General features: G+C 36.3%; 2 protein-coding genes across 6 annotated transcripts in view; both read right to left on the bottom strand.

The window, feature by feature from the left end:
• The window catches only part of LOC105049330 (mannosyl-oligosaccharide 1,2-alpha-mannosidase MNS1), a 48470-nt gene extending 29565 nt beyond the window's left edge, over positions 1 to 18905 (bottom strand). The window contains exon 1 of one of the 5 annotated variants that reach the window (XR_012142966.1): positions 18441 to 18903. Coding sequence is in view for 4 of the 5 variants with exons in the window: in XM_073261320.1 (XP_073117421.1) it covers positions 18441 to 18587 (147 nt within the window). In the remaining variant the exon portion in view is untranslated. Of the gene's footprint in view, positions 1 to 18440 lie in introns of all 5 variants that reach the window. The other 4 variants (XM_073261320.1, XM_073261319.1, XM_029265771.2 and 1 more) reach the window with 4 other exon arrangements.
• A 1327-nt stretch (positions 18906 to 20232) lies between these two features.
• On the bottom strand, positions 20233 to 26458 carry LOC105049329 (GATA transcription factor 20). Its single transcript, XM_010928951.4, has 7 exons — positions 25799 to 26458; positions 25575 to 25661; positions 25368 to 25480; positions 24653 to 24781; positions 23679 to 23784; positions 21315 to 21386; positions 20233 to 20608 (listed from the first exon to the last, which is right to left on the bottom strand). Exons 1-7 carry the CDS (start codon positions 26195 to 26197, stop codon positions 20534 to 20536), a joined length of 981 nt encoding a protein of 326 aa, XP_010927253.2. The 5' UTR covers positions 26198 to 26458; the 3' UTR covers positions 20233 to 20533.
• Between the last annotated feature and the right edge of the window lie 999 nt (positions 26459 to 27457).

The following is a 27457-nucleotide window of genomic DNA, read 5'->3' as shown; positions in this document are numbered from 1 at the left end:
GATTCTTCTCGTCTCTATTAAGCCCCAGTAAAATTCCTTTATCTGTTAGAAAGGTAGAACCCGGAAAAAATGTAGATTTCAGATTTTTTGAAAAAGAGGGGTTCTCCATTGGTTCAAAAATCAAAGATCAAGTTGGAGATTTTACTGCTCACTTAAAGAAATTACCTATGTGGATTTGGTTAGGAAATTTTATCTGAATTTGAGCTATAGCAATAGAACAGTAACATCCACCGTTAAGGGTATAGATATCTGTTTAGATCCTGTACTTTTGGGAGAGATTCTTCATTTACCCTGTGAGGGATACTCAAACATGGAACTCCCAGTCAAGGAAAAGGAATTAATGTGATTTTAGGAGGAACCTTCTCGGGAAGCCTAAACAAACTAGAAGCCAAGATCCTTTCCATTGAGATGAGGATACTACATTAAATGGTAACAAAGCTTTTCTTCCCTAGAAGTGGTAGACATGACTCCTCTCAGGTCGAGACATCTGCATCATGTTTCATGTGATTACCCAAACCCCCCTAAACCTCCCAGCATTAATGATAGAAGCTATGAGGAAACCCTGAATAGATCCAAGGCACATCTGCCTTTCGGCATGGCCCTCACTTTGGTATTCAGGAGGTTTGGAGTTAGTTTTGAGGGGGAGGCTGCAGCTAGGCTTTCTCACTCTGACACCATCAACCAACATACTTTGCACCGTATGGGATTTACTAGGACTGATGGTGGTTGGATCAAAGGAGTGGAAGAGAGAGCTGAGGAAGGACTATCTTCACCCCTCCATGATCTCAGGGCAGCATCTCCAGACATTCAGTTCGTTTCAGATCCCGAGGCTGGCCCATCAGAGTCTACTAGGAGGCACACTCCAGTCCAACAGCCAGACAGCAAAGCACATCCCTCAGAGATCAGATTGGCTGATGACCAGATTGAGATGATCTCTCAGCGTGTGGCTTCCTTACTTTCTCGACAGTGGGGCACTTCAGCTTTTGCACAGGGATCCACATACATGATGTATCTGATCAGACTTTGATCCCTCACATCTCCACTGTCTTCCAGATGATTTCAGATCAGTCAGTTCGCATTCAGCAGCTTGAAGGTTATATATTGAGACTGATTGGGAGAGTACTTGACTTGCAGGGGCAAGTGTTAGCTCTGGCACATCCACAGCCAGAGTGCATCACTGAGGTCTCAGACCTATCTACGGAGGCAGCTAGACTTAGAGGAGTTTTGGAGAGTGGATTTGATTTCCTGAGGAGAGAGATCAGAGGCTCTAGTGAGCATGCATCCACCCAGTTCACTGTACTGCTACAGTCTGTATCGAGAGCTCTGAACCTTCTGGATACGATCAGACTCTCTCTTGTAGTTCAGTCTGTTGCTTCTCAGCCTTCAGGATCATCTCACCCGCCCACTCGTGCCGGCACCTCCACTCGTGGCAGAGGCAGACGGGGTAGAGGACGAGCCCTTGGTCGTGATCCTTCATCTCCCCACCCCATCTCCGATTCATCTGACTCTGATCCTTCCAGTCATGATCTCTACTAGATCCTTGTAGTTAGTCTTGTCTTTAGTTTCTTTTTAGGATCTATCTTTTGAGCCATGTAACGATGTTGACTGATTGACTTTTGCATTTTGGTATATGTATTGGAACAACTATATGGTATCAGTCACTTTTTGATTATATATATATATACTCTTTGACTTTCAATGAATGACCTTCAAATTGAGTTGCTTTTAATTATGTGCATGCTTCAAATACTATGAATTGCAATATGCTATCCATGATATCTAGTATATCTTTTATGTTTGCTGTATTCAGGGGGAGTAAAACAATACGCAACTAAGAAACAAGCAATAAAGAAGGAAGCTAAAGAAGTAACATTAGTAAAAGGGGGAGTAAACAAAAGTAACATTAGTAAAATTAATTCCCTCAAAAGAAAGAAATAGAGAAAATATATTCAAAAAAGGGGAAGTAAACAACTGATGCTGTCAAAAAGGGAAGAAATTAAAGAATCAAAAGCAAATTGATAAAAGAATCAAAAGCAAATTGAGCAAAATGTTAAGCAAATGAGTAGATTTTCAAATTCTTAGGCATGCTCTGATATCAAAATTAAATGAGCAAATGAGCAAATAAGATATTTTCAAATGAGCAAAGAGCAAATTTTCAAAATTCTTAGGCAAATTATGCTTTGCTCTGATAACAAAAATTCTGCTCTGATACCAAAATCATATAATCAAATGAGCAAATTTTCAAATTATTAAGCAATAGGCAAATTGTTAGGCAAATGAGCAACACAAGCAAATGGGCACATGTATCACGTGCCAAAGAATCAATCTTCTTTTTAAGCAAATGCACTTATAAGTGATTTTCAATTTGGTAGCAAATTTCCTATTGATCTTCAAACTACCCATGATGCATTTCATTCCTTTAAAATTCATGCTCAATGTTTCATATATATGCTTTTGCTCAAGTGTTTTGTCATCATCAAAAAGGGGAAGATTGTTGCTACTTGGATTGATTTTGATGATTACAAAGCATTTTAAGGGGTACTAATGATTTTTGCTTGAAAAAGACTTATTGCTTTTCAGGGGCAAAATCGTAATTTTACCAAACCCTGATTTGAAAGCATCAAGTGATAGAACAAAAGATTTGTGATCCATTGGTGAAAATTTTATAGTTTTTGGACATGTATTTTGAAAGATATCTATGTTTGAAAATTTGAGTCGACCCCATGAGTCGACTCATGGCACAATGAGCTGATTGGCACGCAGATTTTTTGGCTGGCACAGTCTGTGAGTCGACCCATGAGTCGACCCCCAAGGCATGAGTCGACCCATGAGTCGACCTCTGCTGTTTTTAGGCCAAATTTACAGAACCTTGGTTTTCTGATGGTTTTCTGTTGTTTTTCCACAGAGGTCGACTCATGAGTCGACCCATGAGCATGAGTCGACCCATGAGTCGACCCATGTGACGGGAAAGTTCCACAATGGCTAGTTTTTAACCCGTTGTAAGTACTTTTAATGCTCATTTAATGTGGTATAACGGCTCTATTTCAGCCCAGATTGTTCTCCACCATTCCTTAAAGCTATAAAAGGGACAAAAAGATGGGAATCATAAAGAAGAGAGATTTTTGAAAAGAGAATTTCAAGCATACTTTTCAGCCCTAAGCAAGAGCTCACTCAAAGCATTCAAGAAGCCTTTAATTCAAGCTCACCAACTCCTCAAGTGCACATTCAAGTCTCCAACCACCTTGAGAAATCGAAAAGAGTCTTCTTCTCTTTGAGTAAAGTGTATTTAAAGCCTCATTCGCTCATTAAAGGAGCTTCTTTTGTATTTACTGTGCTATTGATTGTTATACTCTGTTTGAGTTATTGTTTTTATTTTGGAAGGGTTCCAAAATAAGGAAAGGTTGATCCGAACCTTGAATCGGAGTGTATTGAGTTGGCTTGTACCCGAGAAACAAGTGGACTAGCTTGGGATAGCTAGAGTCGGAGTTTCCGACGAGTGTATTCAGGTTGAATACAAGTTAGTGGATTGAAATTCTCAAGTAGGAGCTTGGGGAGTGGATGTAGGTGCAAGGTTGGCACCGAACCACTATAAATCCTTTTGTTTGTGTTGTGCCTAATTGCTTTTCTTTAGAACTTCTTTATTCTCTTGCATTCTTGCTTTTAATCATTAGCCTTGAATCAACTATACTCTCCCTATTCATTTAGCTATTGTTAAACATTTTTCATAAGACTTAAGTTTAAAATTTTTAGAAACCCAATTTCTCTTGGGTTGCATAGCTGGGCAACATCCTTCTCATCCGACACACACCCCCTCTCCCCGATCCGATGCCCTCCCGCCGCCCCCCCTCCCCCACATCCGACGCCCTCCCACCATGCAACCCCCTCCCCCTCCTCGCCCCTTGTTCCTCTATTCCCATCCGACGTCCGCCCCACCCCTCTTCCCATCCGACAGCCCCCTTGCCACCACTTTGCCCGTGCCACGCCCCCCCCCCCGCCACCACTCTGCCCGTGCCCCCCACCAGCTTCTTTCTCCTTCCCCTATTATCTTTTTTTTTTCTCTCCTTATTACTATTTATCTTAAATGCATTAGTGGTTCCTAACTTTAAATATATTGCATTACATAGAACCAGACCCGTTTTTTGATTAATGTACATATTCTCCTTCCCTTATTTGAGTTATATGATGTGACAATATTGGTCTTATGTGTTGTGCTACCAAACATTTATTAATAATGAATTAGTGACATCATCATTTTTATGCATTGAAAATTATATTTCTCATGTAATGAATTAGTATCATATTTTGCATGCTCTAATAAACTTGGGATGTATGTCATTGTTTTAGATTCATTAGTGTGTTATGACTTACGAGATCGCAATATTCTTTCATTGCAGGAGACCCATCGGTCATAGGCCATATTAGATGGCAATGTAAGCATTCTATTTCTACTTTTACTATTTATATTTTTATAAAGAGAATCTTGTTAAAGTCATATACATTATCTAATTATTCTATCTTATTGCAGGAGTCCAGACACCTTCGATTACGACGAGCCGATGATGACTTATGGAGAATAGAGAACATCCCAGGTAGAGTTGTGGATTATTACGATACCTGGAGTTCTATGGTATGTATCGGATTGGCCGGATTCAGTTAGATATTAATCTTATTGTTGCCTTGCTTGAGAGATGGTGTCCAGAGATATATTTCACCTTCCATTCGATGAGGCGACCATCACGTTACAGGATGTTAGTGTTCTCACCGGACTATCAATTGATGGTGATGCAGTTACAGGAGCTGATCCCATGCTTAGTATTCCAAAGTGGCAGGCTACGTGCTTCCGGCTACTAGGGTTTGAGCCTGAGGCTTAGTTCTTTGATAATTCACAACTGAGGATAGAGTGTTTGGATCATTATTATCAATATTTGCACATTGGGATGATGCACCAAAGAAAATAGTACAACAGTATGTCAGGGGCTAGGTACTGCGATTGCTAAGGGATGTCTTTTTGCCTAATATTTCATCTAACAAGATAAAGTTGATGTTTTTACCATTGTTGGAAGATTTAGATTTTGTTCGTAGACTCAGTTGGGACAATACAGTACTAGCTTGTCTGTACAGAGCTATGTACCGGGGTTCTTATCATGACTAGTTAGAAATTGATGGTTATCTTATATTATTGCAAATATGTGATATACAAATTTTAATTTTCTACATTCTATTGTAGCTCTGATTGGGCATATTATGTATGATTTTTTTGAAATTGACAGATTTGGACATGGGAGAGGATACCAATTATCAGCCTATTACGGAAACAATTGCTTGAGATGCCACAAGAGAAGCAAGACCCCAATGTTTCATTCAGTCTAGATGCACTTTGGGGATATAGGTATAAAAATATTGATTCCATTACTTGAAACTTAATATTACTTTTAATCCGATGAAGTTCAATTAATATGAACATACTGTCAAGCAGATAGAACGTTGCATTCAACGTTCACCACGTGTCGACGAAGGTGGCACGGGTTTAAAGATGCCAGTTAGATACATTGGTAGATACACATAAATGAATAATTTTGATTTATGTACAAATATCATTTTATAGTATTCATAATCTACAGAAAAATGAACTTACTAATTTGACTTTATTTTTAACTCTATCAGTTTTTGTGAGAGCTATACACAGAGGAGATATTGTCCATATTACTACAGATATGCACTGATAGACATGATATATAGGTTGTTAGGGTGCCGTTTATTTGTTTTGATTTGACGGAGTGGCACCTTTCAGATCATGTGCTGCAGCAGTTTGATCAGATTCAAGATATCTTCGAGTAGTTTGATACCAGCCAGCGATTTTATCATATTTGATCAATAAGGAAGAGCTCATGTTGACTGACGTATCAAACGTGTAGAATATATCACTATTTGAAATACACGACGAGATCACATAGTTCATGATGATCAATATTAGGAGGCCATCTATATACCGAGGACTACATGGCTTACTTTCTTAGCATTACACAGTTTGGGTTATTGGGCAACCTCGGTATACCGTTTCAGGATATGATGGTGAGAGTTCTATTGTACTCATTTTGATAAGACTACAAAAATTATACCTTATGTCAATGTCATATTGAATTTCAATTCATTAAGTTTTTATTTTACTTCTAATCGTTAACTATGTTGTATGATTTATGCAGACGAAGCATTTGGATGAGATAGCAATTTCCACACAACATGCTATCGCTACTAATGATGAATCAGAGCAATTGGTCACATTGGACCAATTGAATGACACTATCAGACATACATATTAGGATATTGGGCAAGTTGATTACATCTCTGTTTATCATACTGGGTCACCTACAGCATCACCATATTTTTCAAAGATATGGTAGTTGGACTCTCCACATATCTCTAAGATCCAGCATGATACACGCAGTTGGGATTGTCCATCATCATCGATGCCATTTTTCATTGAGTAGATGGACACACTGCTCCATTATCAGGCCTATTTGATCCAAAGCATCATGAGGGGGTCACTCAGCTCGCAGATGCTCTGACAGCACCTGTTATTCCTCATATGTATGACCACGAGAAGGTCCAAGCGACTACAGGCACCACGATGCTCTTATGGGACTTAACATTTTTTGGACTTGTAGTACTATGGGATTCCTTTTGTAGACTTGACATTTTTATTCTATGTTATATTATTAATTGTTGTTTCTATCAAAGATTAGTTTAGATATTTTACTTGTTTAATTTCAAGTTTAGGATGCTATGGTTTGTGGATATGGATACAGGTCTTTAGATGTGTCTCGAAAGATTGACGGAGAAAATGCCATACTAAAAGGGCATACAAATCAAAATACAAATAATAATAGTATGTTGAATAATTCAATTACATCTTTTGAAATAACAAAAAATAAGTTTAGACAAGTTAGTTCCACTTCTCTAATATATGGGAAAAACATATCACGTTAAGGTGCCAATTGAGGGGACATACTCCAACAAAAAAAATATGTGGCCCATATAGACAACCCAAGAGGAGAGGATGAATTGGGTTTAAAAATTTTAAACAGATATGTGTACTGGCTATGAGTTAATTCAAGTGTTGTGTTGTGAATTTAAGTTAAAGCAGATTGTCAGGACTTCAAGAGTCGACTCAAACTGACTTTGAGTTGACTTAACTGGTCTTTTAAGACTATAATTTACTATTTTCAAGTTTAGATTCAAAGTCCCAGCCAACACCACCACCGCAGCCATCCAAGATGCCACCGACATCACCGTCATTATTACCATCATCGCCACCATTGGAGCAAGCCAATTGAGATAGTACTTACAATCTGAATACTAGTCTCACAAGCAAACCGAAGTGCCAGTAATGCTCCAACAATCTTAAATGCAGTCCTAGCGAATAGCAATCCAGTCGGTACTGTTCCGGCACCACCAATAGCACAACTACCGCTGGAGCACCAAGATGTAAAAGTTCAATCCAGCCATAAATATGTAGGAGACAAGACTAAGAAGGCCCATTTGGATGGCACTTCTAAAAGCGCCATTGAAAGGGCCATTGAAAGCGTCATTGGGGGAAAGTGCCATTTCCAATGACACTTTTAAACCAATTTTTTTTTGGAGGGAGGGTTCTATGTAGGCTGCAAAAGGGTGGCTGTTTGGGCTAAAGAAACATCATTTGGAATGATATTTTTATTAAAAAAATACCATTCCAAATGATATTTTTAGCTTTGGCATTAGTTTGATAAATAAGTTTAAATCTGCATCAATTCGATAAAAATTTTTTTTGTATTGCATTAGTACAGTAAACTATTCTCACTGGAAACAACCTTACCGATTATATAAGCTTGCTAAAAAGATGAGCTTTTTCCAAAATAATATAAAAAAAATTTATTTACATAAATAATGTAAGTTTGAACTTATTTACCGGTTTGATGCAAAAACGATAAAATGCCATTTTGAATGGCGTTTTATCATCCACGTCACCCACCCCCAATTTCCACGTAGACCATGCGAAAAAAAAAAATTAAAAAACGTCATTGTAAAATGGCATTGTAAATGAGTTTTTAAAAAACGCCATTTAAAATGGTATTTTTAAAAATGCCATACTATTTGGCGCTTTTAAATTTTTTCAAAAAAAAAAAAAATAGAAAAAATGGCCAAAAAATAAAAATTTTAATTTTAAATTTTTAAAAAAAAAAAATTATGATTTTGATAAAAATAAAAATTATTTTTTATTTCAAATTATCTTTTCAAATTATCTTTTTAAAAAAATATATGAAAAAAATTATTTAAAAAAATAAAAATATTATAAAAAAATTAAAAAAATAAAAATTATAATTCAAAATTTTAAAAAAATAAAAATTTTAATTTTAATTCAAATAAAAATCATCATTTCAAATTACAATCTCCTTTTCAAATTAATTTTAAAAAAAATATCATAAAAAAAGAAAAAAATTAAAAAAAATAAAAAAAATAAATATATCAATTTTGAATATATTTTAAAAAATAAAATTTCAAATTTTAATTTAAATAAAAAAATAATTTTAAATTATTTTCTTCATTCAAAATTAATTTTTTAAAAAAATATCTAAAAAAATCTTAAAAAATTTTAAAAATAAAGAATACCATAAAAAAATAAAAAAATAAAAAATATAATTTTAAATATAAAAAAATAAAAATTTTAATTTTAATTCAAATAAAAACCATCATGTCAAATTACTTTCCCTATTTCAAATTAATTTTTTTAAAAAAATATGTAAAAAAAATAAAAAATATCATTTCAAATTACTTTCCTCACATCCTCGAATTTTTTTTAAAAAATATTTCATACAAAGAAGTAAAAAATAAGAAAATGTTCCTCACTTGAAATAACTTTAGCATAACTTTACGTTATAATTTCTAAAGCCCTTGTAGCATAATTTTTTCCTCTTAATGTTCTGAGACACATTCGCATTCGAGTATGTGTATCCATATCCACAATGCGTAATATCCGATCACTTGAAATTAAATAATATACAATAAAATTAATATTTAATAATATTAAATAGAATATAAATATCAAGCGTATAAAAAATAGTACAATAAATGTTACAAAAATACTAAGTACAAATCTAAAAAGACTAAGTCCCACAAGGAATCGTGGTGCTCGTGGTCACTTGGACCTTCTCAGAAGGTCCTCGCCGGCTACTCCTGCTGTGACAGCTCCTCCTCATATCAGAGGAGGTCTGCTGGTCATGCTACTCAGGAATAACTGATGCTGTCAGATAATCTACGGACTGAACGACCTGCTCAATCCTCTCATCTGGATACACGGATGGGCCTGAAAAGAAAGTATCATACTCATGTGGCCAACTGGTACCCGATGATGTCATCTGGGAGATGTAGGAAGAAGAAGGCGCTGCCATCTGTGGATCAAAAGGCGGTGGCATCTGTGCAGCATCTAATGATGACATCTGCGGAATATGCGATGATGGCATATATCTCATATCTAGTGCATCGGCTGCTCCATACCAAGGCGCACAGCTATATGGATCAACACCAATCGCCATCAATGTTCCAATCTCACCAATGTTCCAGAACTTGTTCTCTCTATCTCATGCAGTATCCGAATCCATTCGTCCTCATCAGTCGTAGATAAAGCACGACGAGCATCCAACACAAGATCCGACATAGAATCAGTCTATAAAATAAAAATAAAACAGTCAATATACTGTAAAATATAAAACAAAAATATAACACAAACAACAAAAACTAATTTTTGTAGTCTTACCAAAAGACGCACAGCAGAACGCACAGCAGAATTCTCGCCTTCGTATCCGAGAACTGCATACCGAGACTGTCCAAGACTGTCCAATGACTCGCACTGTAATACTAAAAAACCAAGCCATGTAGTCATCGGTATATGAACGGCCTCTCAAAATGAGTTCACCATGACAATGTGATCTCGACGTGCATCCCAAATATTGATATACGCTGCATGTCTGATACGCCAGTCAATACGAGCTCTACCTCGTCGATCAATACGATGAAGTCCCTGGCTGGTATCAAACTGCTCTGGGATGCCCTGAATCTGACCAAACTGCCGCAGAACACGATTGGAAAGATGCCACTCTACCACATCAAAACAAATAAGTGGCACCCTAGCAATCCATATATCATATCCAACTGTACACATCTGCGGCAATATAGTCAATATCTCATCTGTATATGGCTCCCACAAAATTGATAGAGTTAAAATAAAAAAAATTAGTAAGCTAAAATTTTAATAGATTATGACAACTGTAAAATGATATTTGTAAAAAATTTAAAATTTATCCATCTATATGTATCAACTAATGTATCCAACTGGCACCTATAAACTCGTGCCACTCTCGTCGATACGTGATGAACGTTGAATTCAACGTTCCATCTGTTTCACAATCTACTCATGTTAAATAAATATTATCGAATTTAAAATAGTAAGTTTCAAATAATATAAATAATATTTTTATACCTATATCCCAATGATCCGTCTAGTCTGAATGGAACATCAGGATCATGCTGCTCTGATGGCATCTCGAGCAACTGGCGTCGTAATGGACTGATAGTCGGCATACGCTCCCATACCCAAATTTGTGAATTTCAAAAAAATCATACACGATATACCCAATGTGAACTATGAATATTAAAAATAAAAATTTATAATTCACATACCTGTAATAATACAAGATAACCACTAATTTCGTTCTGATCAGCATAAGAACCCCGACACATAGCTCTGTATAGGCAAGCTAGTACTGCACTGCCCCAACTGAGTCTATGAGCGAAGTCTAAATCCTCTAATAATGGCAAAAACATCAACTTCATTTTATTCGATGAAGTATCGGGTAACAGGACACCACCTAACAATCGCAGTACCTGACCCCTAACATACTGTTGCACCATCTCCTCTGGTGCATCATCCGCAATATGAAAATATTGATAACGATCATCCAAACACTCAATCTGAGTCATGAATGATCGAAAAAATGTGCGTCGGGCTCAAACCCTAGCAATCGCAAGCACAAAGCCTGCCACTCCGGAATGGTAAGCGTGGGATCAACTCTGGTAACCGCATCACCATCAACTGATAGTCCAATAAGGATGCTGACATCCTGTAAAGTGATAGTCGCCTCATCAAAGGAAGATGAAATGTGTGTCTCTGGACGCCATCTCTCAAGCAAAGCAGTAATTAGACAACGTCCATCCATATACGACCGATCCGATATACTCCATAGAATCCAAGATATCGTAAATAATCCAGCACTCTATGTGGGATGTCCTCTGTCCTTCAGAAGTCAGCATCGGATCGTCGTAGACGAAGGTGTCTGGGCTCCTGCAATAAAATATAATAATTAGATAATGTATATGAATTTTAAAAAAAAATTAAATAGTAAATAAGATTTGAATTCTTATGCCGCCATCTAAAATAGTCTGTGATCGATGATGCTCCTGCAATGTAAGAATACTGCTGTCTCGAGGATCGGGATACCGCGGATCGTAAGCATAATATGCTAATGAATCTAAAATAATGATATTATCACAAGTGTATTAAAAAATAAGAAATATGATATGATAGTCATTCATTTTATGAGAAATATATTTTAAACACAATATTGTCACACAATACAACTTAAACATAAAATTCAGTTCATCTCACAGAAATACATAAAATAATGACGAAAATACATCTTCGGAGCCTTTAATTTCTTCCACTGCTTGAAGTTGAAGTGTGTTGAAGTATCCTAAGACAGCGGCGGCGGTCATGACCCTGTTCTTACAAATGCCACAGTGATTCTTACTTCTTATTTGTCTATCATCCATCTCATTTCGTAGTCTTGTTGACTTTGGTCTATCTTTCTGCTTGGGTCTGAAACGATGATGATCAGGAATACATTTGAACATACGTGTATGCATCCAATAATCTTCATATGGTAATGAATTAAAGTCACTGCTCCAAGCATTCATATATGCTGTAATTGTATATGTATCATCCACAAAACCACTAAAATGTACAGCAATTTCTTGACACAGCTAAAACGTGTGAACATGGATATCTGTACATGTTCCACTTTCCACAAGAACATTTTCTTTCAGCTAAAGTAACAGAATGAGAATTTTCTCCACCTCGTAACCCTGCGCTTGCTCTCCTCGTAAGCACTTCATATATACCTCTTTGAAGGTTGAATGCTGTTACTCGATGCTGGTTAGCTTTAACTTGATCTTCAGCAATCTTAATTGCAACATGAGGAGTAAAAAGATTATTTGAATTCTCCTCTACATATCTCAAAGCTTGGGCATACCTCGTATTGAAGTATTTCACAAGACGATAAAATGTCATTTGAACACAAGCTGTAATTGGCACATTTCTAGCTCCTCGTAAAACACTGTTAAAAACCTCCGACAAATTTGTAGTTAAGACACCATAGCCGCAGGCCATTATCATGCAACGTCACTTCTCCTTTTCTATCTCGGACAACCAGCTCCAAGCCTCTTCATTCACTGTTCTGATCCTACCCATGATAAAGTTGAACTTGCGAACTTGATGAGCGCTTCCTGCTTGCCATACTGCTCTTTTCAGCTGCACATTTTTAAAATGAGTGTTGAAATTACTGCAGATATGTCTTAAGCAGTATCGATGATGGGCACGTGGTGGACTCCATCCAATAGACTCATCTACGATGGCATTTAATATACCTGGATGTCTGTCAGAAATTAAGCATATTCCATTTCTATCTTTGACGATATGTGTTCTAAGCTGAAAAGAAACCAACCAACTGCAGTCGTCTCCTCATCCACAATTATGCTTTCTACTCCAACTGCAGTCGTCTCCATCCACATAATTGGATGAGGAGACGACTGCAAGTTGGAGTTGGTTTCTTTTCCAGCTCAGAACACATATCGTCAAAGATAGAAATGGAATATGCTTAATTTCTGACAGGCATCCAGGTATATTAAATGCCATCGCAGATGAGTCGTCCACCACGTGCCCATCATCGATACTGCTTAAGACATATCTGCAGTAATTTCAACACTCATTTTAAAAATGTGTAGCTGAAAAGAGCAGTATGGCAAGCAGGAAGCGCTCATCAAATTCGCAAGTTCAACTTTATCATGGGTAGGATCAGAACAGTGAATGAAGAGGCTTGGAGCTGGTTGTCCGAGATAGAAAAGGAGAAGTGGACGTTGACACATGATAATGGCCTGCGGCTATGGTGTCTTAACTACAAATTTGTCGGAGATTTTTAACAGTGTTTTACGAGGAGCTAGAAATGTGCCAATTACAGCTTGTGTTCAAATGACATTTTATCGTCTTGTGAAATACTTCAATACGAGGCATGCCCAAGCTTTGAGATATGTAGAGGAGAATCCAAATAATCTTTTTACTCCTCATGTTGCAATTAAGATTGCTGAAGATCAAGTTAAAGCTAACCAGCATCGAGTAACAGCATTCAACCTTCAAAGAGGTATATATGAAGTGCTTACGAGGAGAGCAAGCGCAGGGTTACGAGGTGGAGAAAATTCTCATTCTGTTACTTTAGCTGAAAGAAAATGTTCTTGTGGAAAGTGGAACATGTACAAATATCCATGTTCACACGTTTTAGCTGTGTGTCAAGAAATTGCTGTACATTTTAGTGGTTTTGTGGATGATACATATACAATTACAGCATATATGAATGCTTGGAGCAGTGACTTTAATCCATTACCACATGAAGATTCTTGGATGCATACACGTATGTTCAAATGTATTCCTGATATCATCGTTTCAGACCCAAGCAGAAAGGTAGACCAAAGTCAACAAGACTACGAAATGAGATGGATGATAGACAAATAAGAAGTATAAATCACTGTGACATTTGTAAGGAACAGGGTCATGACCGCCGCCGCTGTCCTAGGATACTTTAACACACTTCAACTTCAAGCAGTGGAAGAAATTAAAAGCTCCGAAGATGTATTTTCATCATTATTTTATGTATTTCTGTGAGATGAACTGAATTTTGTGTTTAAGTTGTATTGTGTGACAATATTGTGTTTAAAATATATTTCTCATAAAATGAATGACTATCATATCATATTTTTATTTTTTAATACACTTGTGATAATATCATTATTTTAGATTCATTAGCATATTATGCTACGATCCGCGGTATCTCGATCCTCGAGACAGCAGTTTCTTACATTGCAGGAGCATCATCGATCACAGACTATTTAGATGGTGGCATAAGAATTCAAATCTTATTTACTATTTAATTTTTTTTAAAATTCATATACATTATCTAATTATTATATTTTATTGCAGGAGCCCAGACACCTTCGTCTACGACGATCTGATGCTGACTTCTGAAGACAGAGGACATCCCACATAGAGTGCTGGATTATTTACGATATCTTGGATTCTATGGAGTATATCGATCGGTCGTATATAGATGGACGTTGTCTTATTACTGCTTTGCTTGAGAGATGGCATCCAGAAACACACATTTCATCTTCCATTTGGTGAGACGACCATCACTTTACAGGATGTCGGCATCCTTACTGGACTACCAGTTGATGGCGATGCAGTTACGGAGTTGATCCCATGCTTACCATTCTGGAGTGGCAGGCTTTGTGCTTGCAATTGCTAGGGTTTGAGTCCGACGCACATTTTTTCGATCATTCACGACTCAGGATTGAGTGTTTGGATGATCGTGATCGACATTTTCATATTGCGGATGATGCACCAGAGGAGATGGTGCAGCAGTATGTTAGGGGTCAGGTGCTGCGGTTGTCAGGTGATGTCCTGTTATCCGATACTTCATCGAATAAGATGAAGTTGATGTTTTTGCCATTATTAAGGATTTAGACTTCGCTCGTAGACTCATTGGGGTAGTGCAGTACTACTTGCTATACAGAGCTATGTGTCGGGGTTCTTATGCTGATCAGACGAAATTATGGTTATTTGTATTATTATAGGTATGTGAATTATAAATTTTTATTTTTAATATTCATATTCACATTGGGTATATCGTGTATGATTTTTTTGAAATTTACAGATTTAGGTATGGGAGCGTATGCCGACTATCAGTCCATTACGACGTCAGTTGCTCGAGATGCCATCAGAACAGCATGATCCTGATATTCCATTCAGACTAGATGGACCATTGAGATATAGGTATAAAAATATTATTTATATTATTTGAAACTTACTGTTTTAAATTCGATAAAATTTATTTAACATGAGTAGATTGTGAAACAGATGGAACGTTGCATTCAACGTTCATCTCGTATCAACGAGAGTGGTACGAGTTTATAGGTGCCAGTTGGATACATTAGTTGATACATATAGACGAGTAAATTTTAAATTTTTTACAAATATCATTTTAAAGTTGTCATAATCTATTAAAATCTTAGCTTACTATTTTTTTTATTTTAACTCTATTAGTTTTTGTGGGAGTCATATACAGATGAGATATTGGTTATATTACCGCAGATGCGTACAGTTGAACATGACATATGGACTGTTAGGGTGCTACTTATTTGTTTTGATATGGTAGAGTGGCATCTTTCCGATTGTGTCCTGCGGCAGTTTGGTCAGATTCAGGATATCCCAGAGCAGTTTGATACCAGCCAGAGACTTTATCGTATTGATTAACGAGGTAGAGCTCGTATTGACTGGCGTATCAGACATGCAGCGTATATTGATGTTTGGGATGCACATCGAGATCACATTGTTCATGGTGATCCCATTTTGAGAGTCCGTTCATATACCGATGACTACATGGCTTGATTTTTTAGTATTACAGTGCGAGTCATTGGACAGTCTCGGTATGCAGTTTTCGGATACGAGGCGAGAGTTCTGCTGTGCGTCTTTTGGTAAGACTACAAAAATTAGTTTTTATTGTTTGTGTTATATTTTTATTTTATATTTTACAGTATATTGACTGTTTTATTTTTATTTTATAGACTGATTCTATGTCAGATCTTGTGTTGGATGCTCGTCGTGCTTTATCTATGACTGATGAGGACGAACGGATTCGGATACTGCATGAGATAGAGAGAACAAGTCTGGAACATTGGTGGCGATTGGTGTTGATCCATATAGCTGTGCGCCTTGGTATGGAGCAGTCGATGAGCCAGATATGAGATATACGCCGTCAGCATATGTTCCACATATGTCATCACCGCATATTCCGCAGATGTCATCATTAGATGCTGCACAGATGCCACCGCTTTTTGATCCACAGATGCAGCGTATTCTTCTTTCTACATCCCTTAGATGACATCATCGGGTACCAGTTAACCACATGAGTATGATACTTTCTTTTCAGGCCCATCCGTGTATCCAGATGAGAGGGTTGAGCGGGTCGTTCAGTCGTAGATGATCCGACAGCATCAGTTATTCCTGAGCAGCATGACCGACATACCTCCTCCACTGATATAAGGGAGGAGCCGTCACAGCAGGAGCAGGATCAGCCGACGAGGACATTCCTGAGAAGGTTCAAGTGACCACGGGCACCACAACGTCCTTGTGGGACTTAGTCTTTTTTAGATTTATACTAAGTATTTTTGTAACATTTATTGTACTATTTTTTGTACGCTTGATATTTATATTCTATTTAATATTATTAAATATTAATTTTATTCTATATTATTTAATTTCAAGTGATCGGATATTACGCTTTGTGGATATGGATACACATACTCGAATGTGTCTCAAAACATTAGGAGAAAAAAAGTTATGCTACAAGAGCTATAGAAATTATAACGTAAAGTTATGCTAAAGTTATTTCAAGTGAGGGACATTTTCTTATTTTTTACTTCTTTGTATGGAATATTTTTTAAAAAAAATACGAGAATGTGGAAAAAGTAATTTGAAATGATATTTTTTATTTTTTTTATATATTTTTTAAAAAAATTAATTTGAAATGGGGAAAGTAATTTGAAATGATGATTTTTATTTGAATTAAAATTAAATTTTTATTTCTTTATATTTAAAATTATAATTTTTATTTTTTTTATTTTTTTTATTTTTTTATGGTATTCTTTATTTTTTAATTTTTAAAGATTTTTTTAGATATTTTTTTAAAAAAATAATTTTAAATGAAGAACATAATTTAAAATTATTTTTTTATTTAAATTAAAATTTGAAATTTTATTTTTTAAAATATATTCAAAATTGATATTTTTATTTTTTTCTATTTTTTTATGATATTTTTTTAAAAAATTAATTTAAAAAGGAGATTGTAATTTGAAATGATGATTTTATTTGAATTAAAATTAAAATTTTTATTTTCTTAAAATTTTGAATTATATTTTTTTAATTTTTTTATGATATTTTAATTTTTTAAAATAATTTTTTTAATATATTTTTTTAAAAGATAATTTGAAATAAAAAATTAATTTTTATTTTTATCAAAATTATAATTTTTATTTTTTAAAAATTTAAAATTTAAAATTTTATTTTTTGATCATTTTTTTTTTTTTTTTTTTTGAAAAAATTAAAAAACGTCAAATAGTATGATGTTTTTAAAAACGTCATTTTAAATAATATTTTTAAAAACAATTTACAATGATATTTTTTTTTTTTTTTTTTTTCGCATGATCTATGTGGAAATTGGGGGTGGGTGACGTGGATGATAAAAAATAGTTTTATCATTTTTGCATCAAATAGATAAATAAGTTCAAACTTATATTATTTATGTAAATAATTTTTTTTTATGTTATTTTGAAAAAGAGCTCCTAAAAGATAGAGATGGTTACATGTGTCTCTTAACGGACAAGCCTATCTTCTGCCAAAAAAAAAAAAAAAAAAAAGGACAGGCCAATCTTTTTCTGTAACAGTTCTCCACTCTGTCTACAAATAAAACTATAGTCGCTGATAAAAAGAATTTGCAAATTCCTTATTTTATCCAAAATTAAAAAAAAAAAAAAGAAGAAGAATAATTTCTCTGATGAGAACACTTTTTCAGCCTTTGTTTGTAGCAGACCAATAAAGCGGAGAGAACCCTTTTCTCAACAAAACCTTGCGTAAAACAAAGACATCCAAAAATAGCAATGTGCAAGATTCTTCTTGTATCGTTGATACAAAAAGAAAGAAAACGAAGTCTTTCTCCCTGTTATTAGGCTTTTCTTTGTAGAAGAACGAAACAGCAAGTAGATCATTTCGTCAGTTAGACGTTAATAATACACAAGTCTCCAAGAATTCATCTTTTAACCGAAATTAGAAAGGAAAAGACCACATTTTCTAAAAAGAACGCTCTTTTTAGGCATTGTATGTAGAAGAACAATATCTAGAGCAAATCTTTTCTTCTCAATACAACCTTACTACCAAAAAAAAAAAAAAAAAAGAAAAGACCCCGAACGGAAACCAAGATCACAACTTTAGAAAAGAAAAAGAGATGGAAAAGATGATCGGTGCCTACCCCGTGTTTCCGGACCATGGACTGCCGATCGCAGAGGCCGCAGGTGACGACGACGAAAACAATGGAGACCAGCGCCATCCGCCTCGGCCGCTTCAAGTCGTAGGAGGGGCGACGGTACCGCCACCGGCCCGAGGTGGAGGACGACATCCCCTAGTCCATCTCTCCCACGCCAAAACCCCGGAACACTTAACCTCCTTAACTTCTCACTCCCAGTCCTTCTAAACGCCGGTGACAGAGCTTGATGATCCGTCTAACCCCCACCCCCCCCCAAAAAAAAAAGGCTTGATGTTGGCCATGAGAGAAACCGACGAATAGAAGAGGGGAGGATAAAAAGGGCTTCGGTGAGACTAACGGTAGGCAGACTGATGACGTCATCTTTGAGGACGATAACGGTCGGAATCGTGACCGGCATAGAGCCATGGCGCCTTGGAATCTCCATCTATTTTTTCCAATGGAATCCGCAAGAGAAATGCGGAAAGGCTCGACGTTTCTACCAAGATCCATAATTAATTTTTCTCTGGAAGATTCGAGAAAATCTTCTCCTCAGGCAAGCTCCCAAACACCCATATTACCCAAGATGCATGAGATTATAGATCACCAACCATACAACTAGGGCTGAAATTTTGTGTCCCCAGATCATAAACGGATCAACTTATTTTCAACACAAATCTACGTAAACTAAATCCGGTAAATAAATAAAAATTTACAATCTGCACATGATCTACTTAATAGACGGATCATCTACATAAATATAATTATTAAATAAATTATATCAAATTGATATGAACACAATCATTAAACGAGTTGTATCAAGTTGACACGAATATAACACGATTGTAAAATTATTAAAAAAAAATTATTTCAATAAATTTAATAACAATATAAATAATATAATAATATAAATAGAAATTGATAATAAAATAACATAAAAAATTTATCCATTCATATTAAAATAATCAAAAAAAATTTATAAACAATTTTTACACAACATTAACATTATATATAATTCTTCAAAACACAACAAACACCACACTATTTTTTTTTCAAAAATAAATTTATTTTTTAAAAATTTTATAAAAATATTAAACAGATTAAATTCAAATTTGTGGATTAACCAATAAACCTGCATAAATTTTAGAATTATAATCATATCGGCCTATTTTCGATCCCGCATCAGCTCAATCCGAGCCTATATTTTTCACATCGATTCCATGTCATATTCACATGTCTTGTCAAAAATTATCACCCCCATATACAACAGGCCGAACCACATGCAATCACCAAAAAAAAAAAAAAAAGAAAGAAAAAAAATGAGAGGCCGCAGCGTTAGAGACCGCTGCACCACGCACAAATCCAATCCACGCACCTTGGAATGTCTCGAGATGACCAAATACCAAAACCATATCGATCCTTCATCCCACCAGATTCAAATTCCGGCCACAGGCCACATTCACCAAATGCACCAGTGCAGGAACCACCACGAGTATTTGTTTCATGAAGAAAATGGTTACCCCACAAATCTAACGCAAGATTACTTGGTTTCATACAGAAAAAGGAATCCCCACAAATCCAAAGCAGGATTACAGCTTCAGTGCAAGAAGACTGATCTGCAAGTTTCTCAAGGTACAGCGCACTTTGACTACGGTGAAAGCTAAATAAACCTCCCTTAAGGCTTTCTGCTTAATCTAAACATGCATCTTGCAAGTTCTCTAATGTTGGTGAGCCAGATAACCATTCAAATTTTCTAATAATTAACTAAATAAAAGAAAGAAAAAAAAAAAACTCCCGGTCGTACATTGCAACCCATAGAGAGAGACCGTGGCTAACATTCTCAGACGGCACCGCAAAAGTCTGCGTAAAATCTAATACAGAGAGGTTTCCCTTTACCGAGCAACCATGTGCAAGACTCCAAGGTAACTTAAACATTGGAACATCAACTTAAGGCATCACCAAGAGCATGAAAATGAAAGAAAATTTCTATCTAATTCTCTAATAACATACAGTACAGGCATGCACGTAAAATGTGGTAGGTTCTTGGAAACCCGGCAAGGCGTAGCTCCCACCACCAATAGTCATCTCAAGCCAGGATCCTCTCATGATGATGAACCATGACCATTAGCTGTAAGTGGAAGAGGCTGCTGCTCCCCTACTACTGCGCTGGTTTCATTCTGGGGAAAAATAAAGGACGCAGTTTAGGGGGGAAAAAATCAACAGAGGGGGTAAAAAGAAATAAAGGGCATACCAGCGGTAGACATGTTTATAAGCTGTCCCTGTTTCTTCTAGAAGAAATTATTCTCAGAAATCTCACTCATGAACATTACTCAATTCACTAAAGGAATCACTCGAATGATGTCACTCGATATGTGCATTGATCCAACCAACTTGTATGGTGACAAGCAATTGGAAATGCCAAAGCACTTGAAAGAGTAATGTCCATGGATTCAAAAACCACCGGGGTAGCGGTGCCATACCATTCCAATGCAAATCCAGCACATGTACAAGTGCTAGGATGTGGAAACCATGAGTACCAATACATACCAGCCTGACCAGTGCATGCCAATGGTACCTTACCAACCTATCCAATCAGTACTGGTAGTTTTCCCTTCTTTTTGATGAGATCAGTTCTGGTACGTACAAATACTATACTGTTCTGATGGAAAACTGGTAGAGTTTGGTGCCTTTATTTAAAACATTGACAATGTCCATCTTATGTTGGAGGTTTTGCAAACATAGCCTTTCACCAACCTAGGAATTTTATGTTGTTTCATCCCAGGTCAACTAGGGCTAAACCTAATGGAAGCCCAGAACTGGCTGACCTTACATCCCTAAAAATGCAAGAAATGCTCTTCTTTCAGCAATAACTAAAGAACTCACCGTTTCCTTTGGCTCTGATAGGGCATTCTGAGTGGCTGCAGGTGGATTTTTTGATAGGTCCCTCATTGTACCCTGCAAGACAGCACCAAAAAGCAGACCTTGAACAACCTATGTAAAATGTTTAACGTATCAAACACATGCCACTGACTTAACAATTCAAAGGAAATTCTCATTCGGCTATCAGTTTGGAAGGATATCTAAGTCAATGCCAAGCAAAGAAAGAAAAATATTAAAAAGGATTAACATTTCCAACAAGCATAAATAAGAGTCACCTTTCACCAGCTCAAGGAATTCAGAGGTCCCCCCTTAAAAAAGTATGCACCACAATGCAATTCATAATTTAGCTACAATTTTTTATTAGAAAACTAGTACCCAATGATAACTGATGCAAACAAAATGTGGCATCAAAATGCATCTTGAAGACCAATAAAGCCTGTTCCAATTTTGTAAGTCAATCTAATGAATCAAGATACCCAACAAAATTTGAGAATGAGAACATTTTACAACCTGCTCAAACTTGATGTCAACACTTGACTAACCAAGAACTTAGCCTAATGAAATAGAGGTGCTTTAGTAACCCACAAAAAGTAAGATCTCATAGGAAATTGATTAAGTACATATAATCCACTAACACTAATAATGAAAAAAGGGAACCACTTAAAATAGCATCTCACATACCCAGGCATGCTACAAAAGCCAACATATATGGCATCAATAGATCAAAGTCAACATGTAGAAACAATGCCACAGTTTGAAGCCTTTAGGGCCAGGTAAGGATCATTCTTCAGGCTCCAGATTTAAGCTAAGGCCTAACGGTTGATTTGCAGTGAAAAGCAGTAAAAACAGTTACAACTCAACAAGTGTTGTTGTGCAATCCTAAAATATGATAATACTTCCTGAAACTATTTGTATCTTTAATAATCCATTTAGTCCATATTGGGTAATAACAAAAACAATGCTAAACTGTAGTGATATTAAACGTTTGTGGTAATAGATTCCCAATTTCATACCAAGAAAGAAATGAAAACATTAAACTGTATATTTATGAGCAGCATTAGTAAATTATTATTAAAATGAGTATAACGTCAAATCTGGTTCACTTCCTTTTTCGATAATTACCGAATCTGAGTCTTCATTTCCTCCAACAAGTTAAAGAAATATTTCAAATACTAGAATTATAGAGAGCATTAGTCATCTAAAGGTAGGTAATAAAAACTCAACAAGCAAATGAATGAGTTTGACCCACCAAAACAAACAAGCCAAGATACATGTACCATCGTACAGTATTATGTCCTGGATTATCTACCCATTGGAAGGAGGAAGCATATTGATAGAAATTAAATTGCATTTTAAAATCAAGGACCCTTTTTTATTCACATAGAAAACTGTTGATGCAGCAACATACCATTATAAGATTCAACATCAATATGTTTGACTTCATTGGTAAAAGAATCACCTTGTGTTTAATCAAAAGCATAAGATCTTTGGCTAGCATTACTGGTTACCTTCCAATAAAAGCAGCGACCCCTCTCTATCTTCAAGTAATTTTATCAAACCGAGAGATTCTTCCAACAAATTAAGGTTCTATTATTTGGGACAACTCCTATGCCCACTACTGCAAAATGGATCTGTCATTGTATCTGGCCTAAATCAGATATTAAACCATCCAGGATATCCATGAATCCCTCTTATCAACTACAAACCTATCTACATATTACAACATCCTACTCCAAAAATCTTATTCTCCAAAATTAATTCCATAAAATTTTTAGTAAATCTAATGATGCTATGGAAAAATTGGTCCATAAATTCATGATCATATGGATAAAATATTATCTTCATACAGCCATTGAAGAAGTCAATTCCTGCATACCAACAGCAAGTATTTCTTATAAGGGAATGAAGAATAATTTAACACTTCTCTAAAGTATTGCCTACCTTTATTGAATTTTTATTAGTAAACAAGACTTTATATGAAATATCAGGACAAACATAGGCAACTATAAGACTATCTTTATGCTCTTTGTGAAAAGAAAGAACTTTGAACCAGTGGTTCATAACATCAACTCTGTGGTGTCAATTGAACTACTCAAACAGCAGCTAGGGATGCTCCACCAGAATGGCACCAAGTTCTTGCTATGCCAATAAGTTGGACATGGCAGCAGCGGATTTAGTACCATCAGGCATGAATACACAATGCCAAATCAATGCCCAAGAAACTCTTCTGGATACTCCAACAAAACTCAACTTGCACACGTGTGAGAAAGGGGGATCAAAATGTGTAGCATGAGGTCAGTCAAAAATATAGTGAATAATCTAATTGAGTACAATTTTGTAATGAAAGTATTTATATAACATAATTACCTTATTTGCCCACATAAGTCCACAGGCATTGCATAAAGTCCTCGGTCCTCCAGGTCCACGGCGCATCATTGGTGTAGCCCTTGAGCTGATGCCACAGTGATGGCATCTGAACAAATTCGCAGCAACATTAAACACCAGATATTAAACATCAAGTTTTATGTATCATAAAATAGGACATGTTCATGATAATGAAAGTAGGCAAACAAGTATAACCCAAAGGGTAAGAAAGATATGAAATTTTAGAAGGGTTGGTCCATCTTTCCCGATCCAGTCACAGAAAGTCCCTTTCTTCTTCTAAGAACACATCCAGCTCCTGGTTCTTAGTGAACAGGACAAACACTCCCTGCCATCTGACTTAAGATTAACTTTGTTACAATATTTCTTTCAAATGGCTATCATTAACTTGATCAACTAAAATCTAAAAGGGTTCTTCTTCCAACTTCCTACAGTAGTTCTTTCACTTCTCACTTCAGGAATATCCCTACCATCATATAGGATTTAGTTCTAGGTTCCAGGAAACCAGTGATTGCATCATGCATGCCATGGGGGTTGTTGGATCTCATTCAATGTGTAAGTAGGGGCCTTTCTTCAGGTGAAACCATTTTGGTGTCACAATATTCATTTAATAGAAAAGTCCAAAGGTGTAGAGGAGCTGTTTTGTCCTGTCCCAAAAAATCAAGAGCTGGATGTCCAGGTCAAATCCCTAACAGATATCTTGGAGACATCTCATGAGTAGGAGATGAAGCATCAAAAAGTAAAGATAATGTGCTGGCAACGCCGCTTGTCCTCGACCAAACACATCCTAATATGGTTTTATTCACAGCAAGATCCCATGTTTGGGAGTTAATAATTGCTCTAGTATCTTCATACTAAATTTAGACACTGCCAAGTTATACCAGATCCCACCAATTAGCAGTTTTATTTGGATTCTCATCTAAGAAATCTCAAATAGCCAAAATTAAATATAAACCTACGTGGCAGCTGATTCTGGTCGACCTTCCACAGAACCCCACCGTTGGGTAGCATCCAAACTAGTAATGCCTGCAGTCACATCTTCAGGCTTTGATTTTGATGATGTGAACTGACCCCTATTCCGCTGCATCCTGTTGAGCCAAGAACATCATAGCCAAAAAAGAGATGGTGATATACGTACTGCCAAAAGCTTGTAAATTGTGTACCACATAAGGCAACTAAATGAGATGTATCAAGGTTTCATCAGGGATCAATGCTAAAAAGGATTTTCAGCCAAGAACAAGGGGCAAAAAATCAAACATAAATTATCAAAAAGTCACATGTAAGGACAGGTTGTGCACCTATGATTGGCATCATAAATGCCTCTTTGCCAAGGGCTGCACCCCCATCATGAAGAGACCAAATATTACATAAAAATCAACGCAGGATCTGAACTATGCTTTGGGCTCTTGTCCTTATAAAGGCTTGTCAACCAGACATTAACGATCCATCTTTTTCCAACAGACTTGACAAGATAATAAAAAAACAGACAAGAGCCCAATGGCTAAGTACAACATCCAATATCGATGAATGCCATAAAGAATTTTTCATAGTTAATGAGTATCTTTGTTCAAAATCTCAAGCTCATATCAAAATGCCAGGCTGATATCAACATCAGAATGAGAGATTTATACTAAGCTAAAAAAAAAGAACAATATCGTAATATCCACCTCTTACCTGAGAGCAACCTCTTTGCGGACATTGTAACGTATTTTCTTGTCGAAGTTACGTTCTTTCCTCTTCTCTCGGAACCTCATCAATGAAGCAACTCGCTGAGGAAAATTTGATCGCTGTGAAATATAAAAAGAGCAACCTTCCAATTAAACACCTCATGAAATCTATCTTTAGTATCTTCCTACAAGCCGGTTGTGGTCAGAACTAGACCTTATTATATGGATTTGAAGAAGATGGAATCGAGGCCAAGCCCGTATTTATCTCACGCCCTCCAAGTAACAAAAGAACAGCTTGAACCTACGTAGGGTAATGCAGGCAGGTCTATCACAATTCTAAAACAACATTATCTCTCAAAGAAAAGAAAATCGATTTTTTAATAAAATCCCGTCACGATGCAGAAGATGAAGTGCAAAGAAAGGGGGGAAAAATGTCACCTTTTCAGGGGAGACAGAGTCGAACACATAGACCTCCCCCTGAAACGAGAGGGTCAACTGATTCCCCGCAACCTGAGGCGCGACCATCCCATGAGGATCCCCAAGATTGGCGTGGTCCGAAGGCATGTCGCCTTCCATCCCGTCCCCCTCCATGGTCCCATCGTGATCCTCCTCCATCCCGTCCCCACCGCCGTCATTGTCCTGGTCCCGCTCCGCCGCGTACCGCTGGATGGTCTGGGCGTCGGCGGCCACAATCAACTGACCCTCGCCACCGCTGCCCGGTACTTCGTCGATCCGCCCCGGAAGGGGCACCGCGGGATGCGCGGGGGCCGGATGGGCCGCGTAAAGACCTCCGGCCAACGGCTTCACGTCGGTCGGCTGGCTAGGGTTTTCGCTCATTCCCCTCGCTCTCTCTCTCTCTCTCTCTCTCGGGATCAAAGAAAAGATTTTGGAAAAAGAAAAAAAAAACTAGTTTGAGAGAGAAAAGCCCATAAAATTCGGGGGGAAAAAATTAGAACTCTGGAATCCTCTCCTGGGAAAAAAGATCCAAAGGAGCCTTGGACGCGGAGCCCATTTCGATTGAAGGTCCTTCGAGAGCTCGGATCGAGAAACCCTAGATTTCTGAAACCCTAGAATTTTAGGGCTCCAAGGGAGAGCCAGTGGGACAGGAGACAGAGAGAGAAGGGGAGGGCCGGAGGACTAAGACATGACAGGATGTGTGACGTCAGCGGGTCTTCCGGGACGGTGTGCTACGGTGGGGGCCATTAATCAGGACCGTAGGATGCGGATCGGGAGGGAATCGCTGGGCTTACATTAACAATGTGGATCCGATCACGGCAGATGCCGTACTGTACCCGTCGGTCTCCGGTTCCTGAGTTCTAATGGCTAAAATGCCCTTAATGGACCTCTTGGACCTTTACGTGGGCCAGGTCCAAATTTCATTGATGAGAAATTCTTGTCGACCGTCCAGAAAAATTGAGGTGGAGCACATCACTTTATTGGATTTGACCATATAATATAAATAATAATAAAAATTATATTTATTTTAATATTATAAAAATTTAATATAATTTAATTTTTTTAAAAAAATTTAACAAAAATATTTTTTTCTTTCGAAATATCATTTTTTATTTTAATTTATTTTGATCAAAATATTATAGATAATAACAAGACATCGTGACAATCAACAAAGTATTATAAAAAATAACAAAATATTATAATAATAATACTATATCTTTTATATTTTATAAATAATTATTAAAAAATAATATTATTATCATAGAATGTCGTATCAAATTATGACATTCAATTATTTTTTATAACATCCTATGAATTATTCTGTATGATATTTTATTGATTATTAAGATGTGTTATTATTTCTTATGATATCATATTGATTGTTATAATATTTTGTTATTATCTATAATATTTTTATCGAGCGTAAGCAAAATAAAATGAAAGATGATGATTTAGGAGAAAAAAATATTTTATTAAAATAAAATTAAAAAAAATAATTAAATTAATTTTTTTTATATTAAAAATTGATGCAGCTTTCATTATTAATTGCGTTACGTGACTCAATTCGATGAAATGATATACTGTATCTCAATTTTTATCTATCGAAGATGATGGATAAATTTTTTTATTATTTATTTTATA

This window comes from Elaeis guineensis, chromosome 7 (genome assembly GCF_000442705.2).
Source record: "Elaeis guineensis isolate ETL-2024a chromosome 7, EG11, whole genome shotgun sequence".
NCBI classification, from domain to species: Eukaryota; Viridiplantae; Streptophyta; class Magnoliopsida; order Arecales; family Arecaceae; genus Elaeis; species Elaeis guineensis.
The sequence above is the reverse complement of the archived record's forward strand: the minus strand, read 5'-3'. Positions and strand labels throughout refer to the sequence as shown.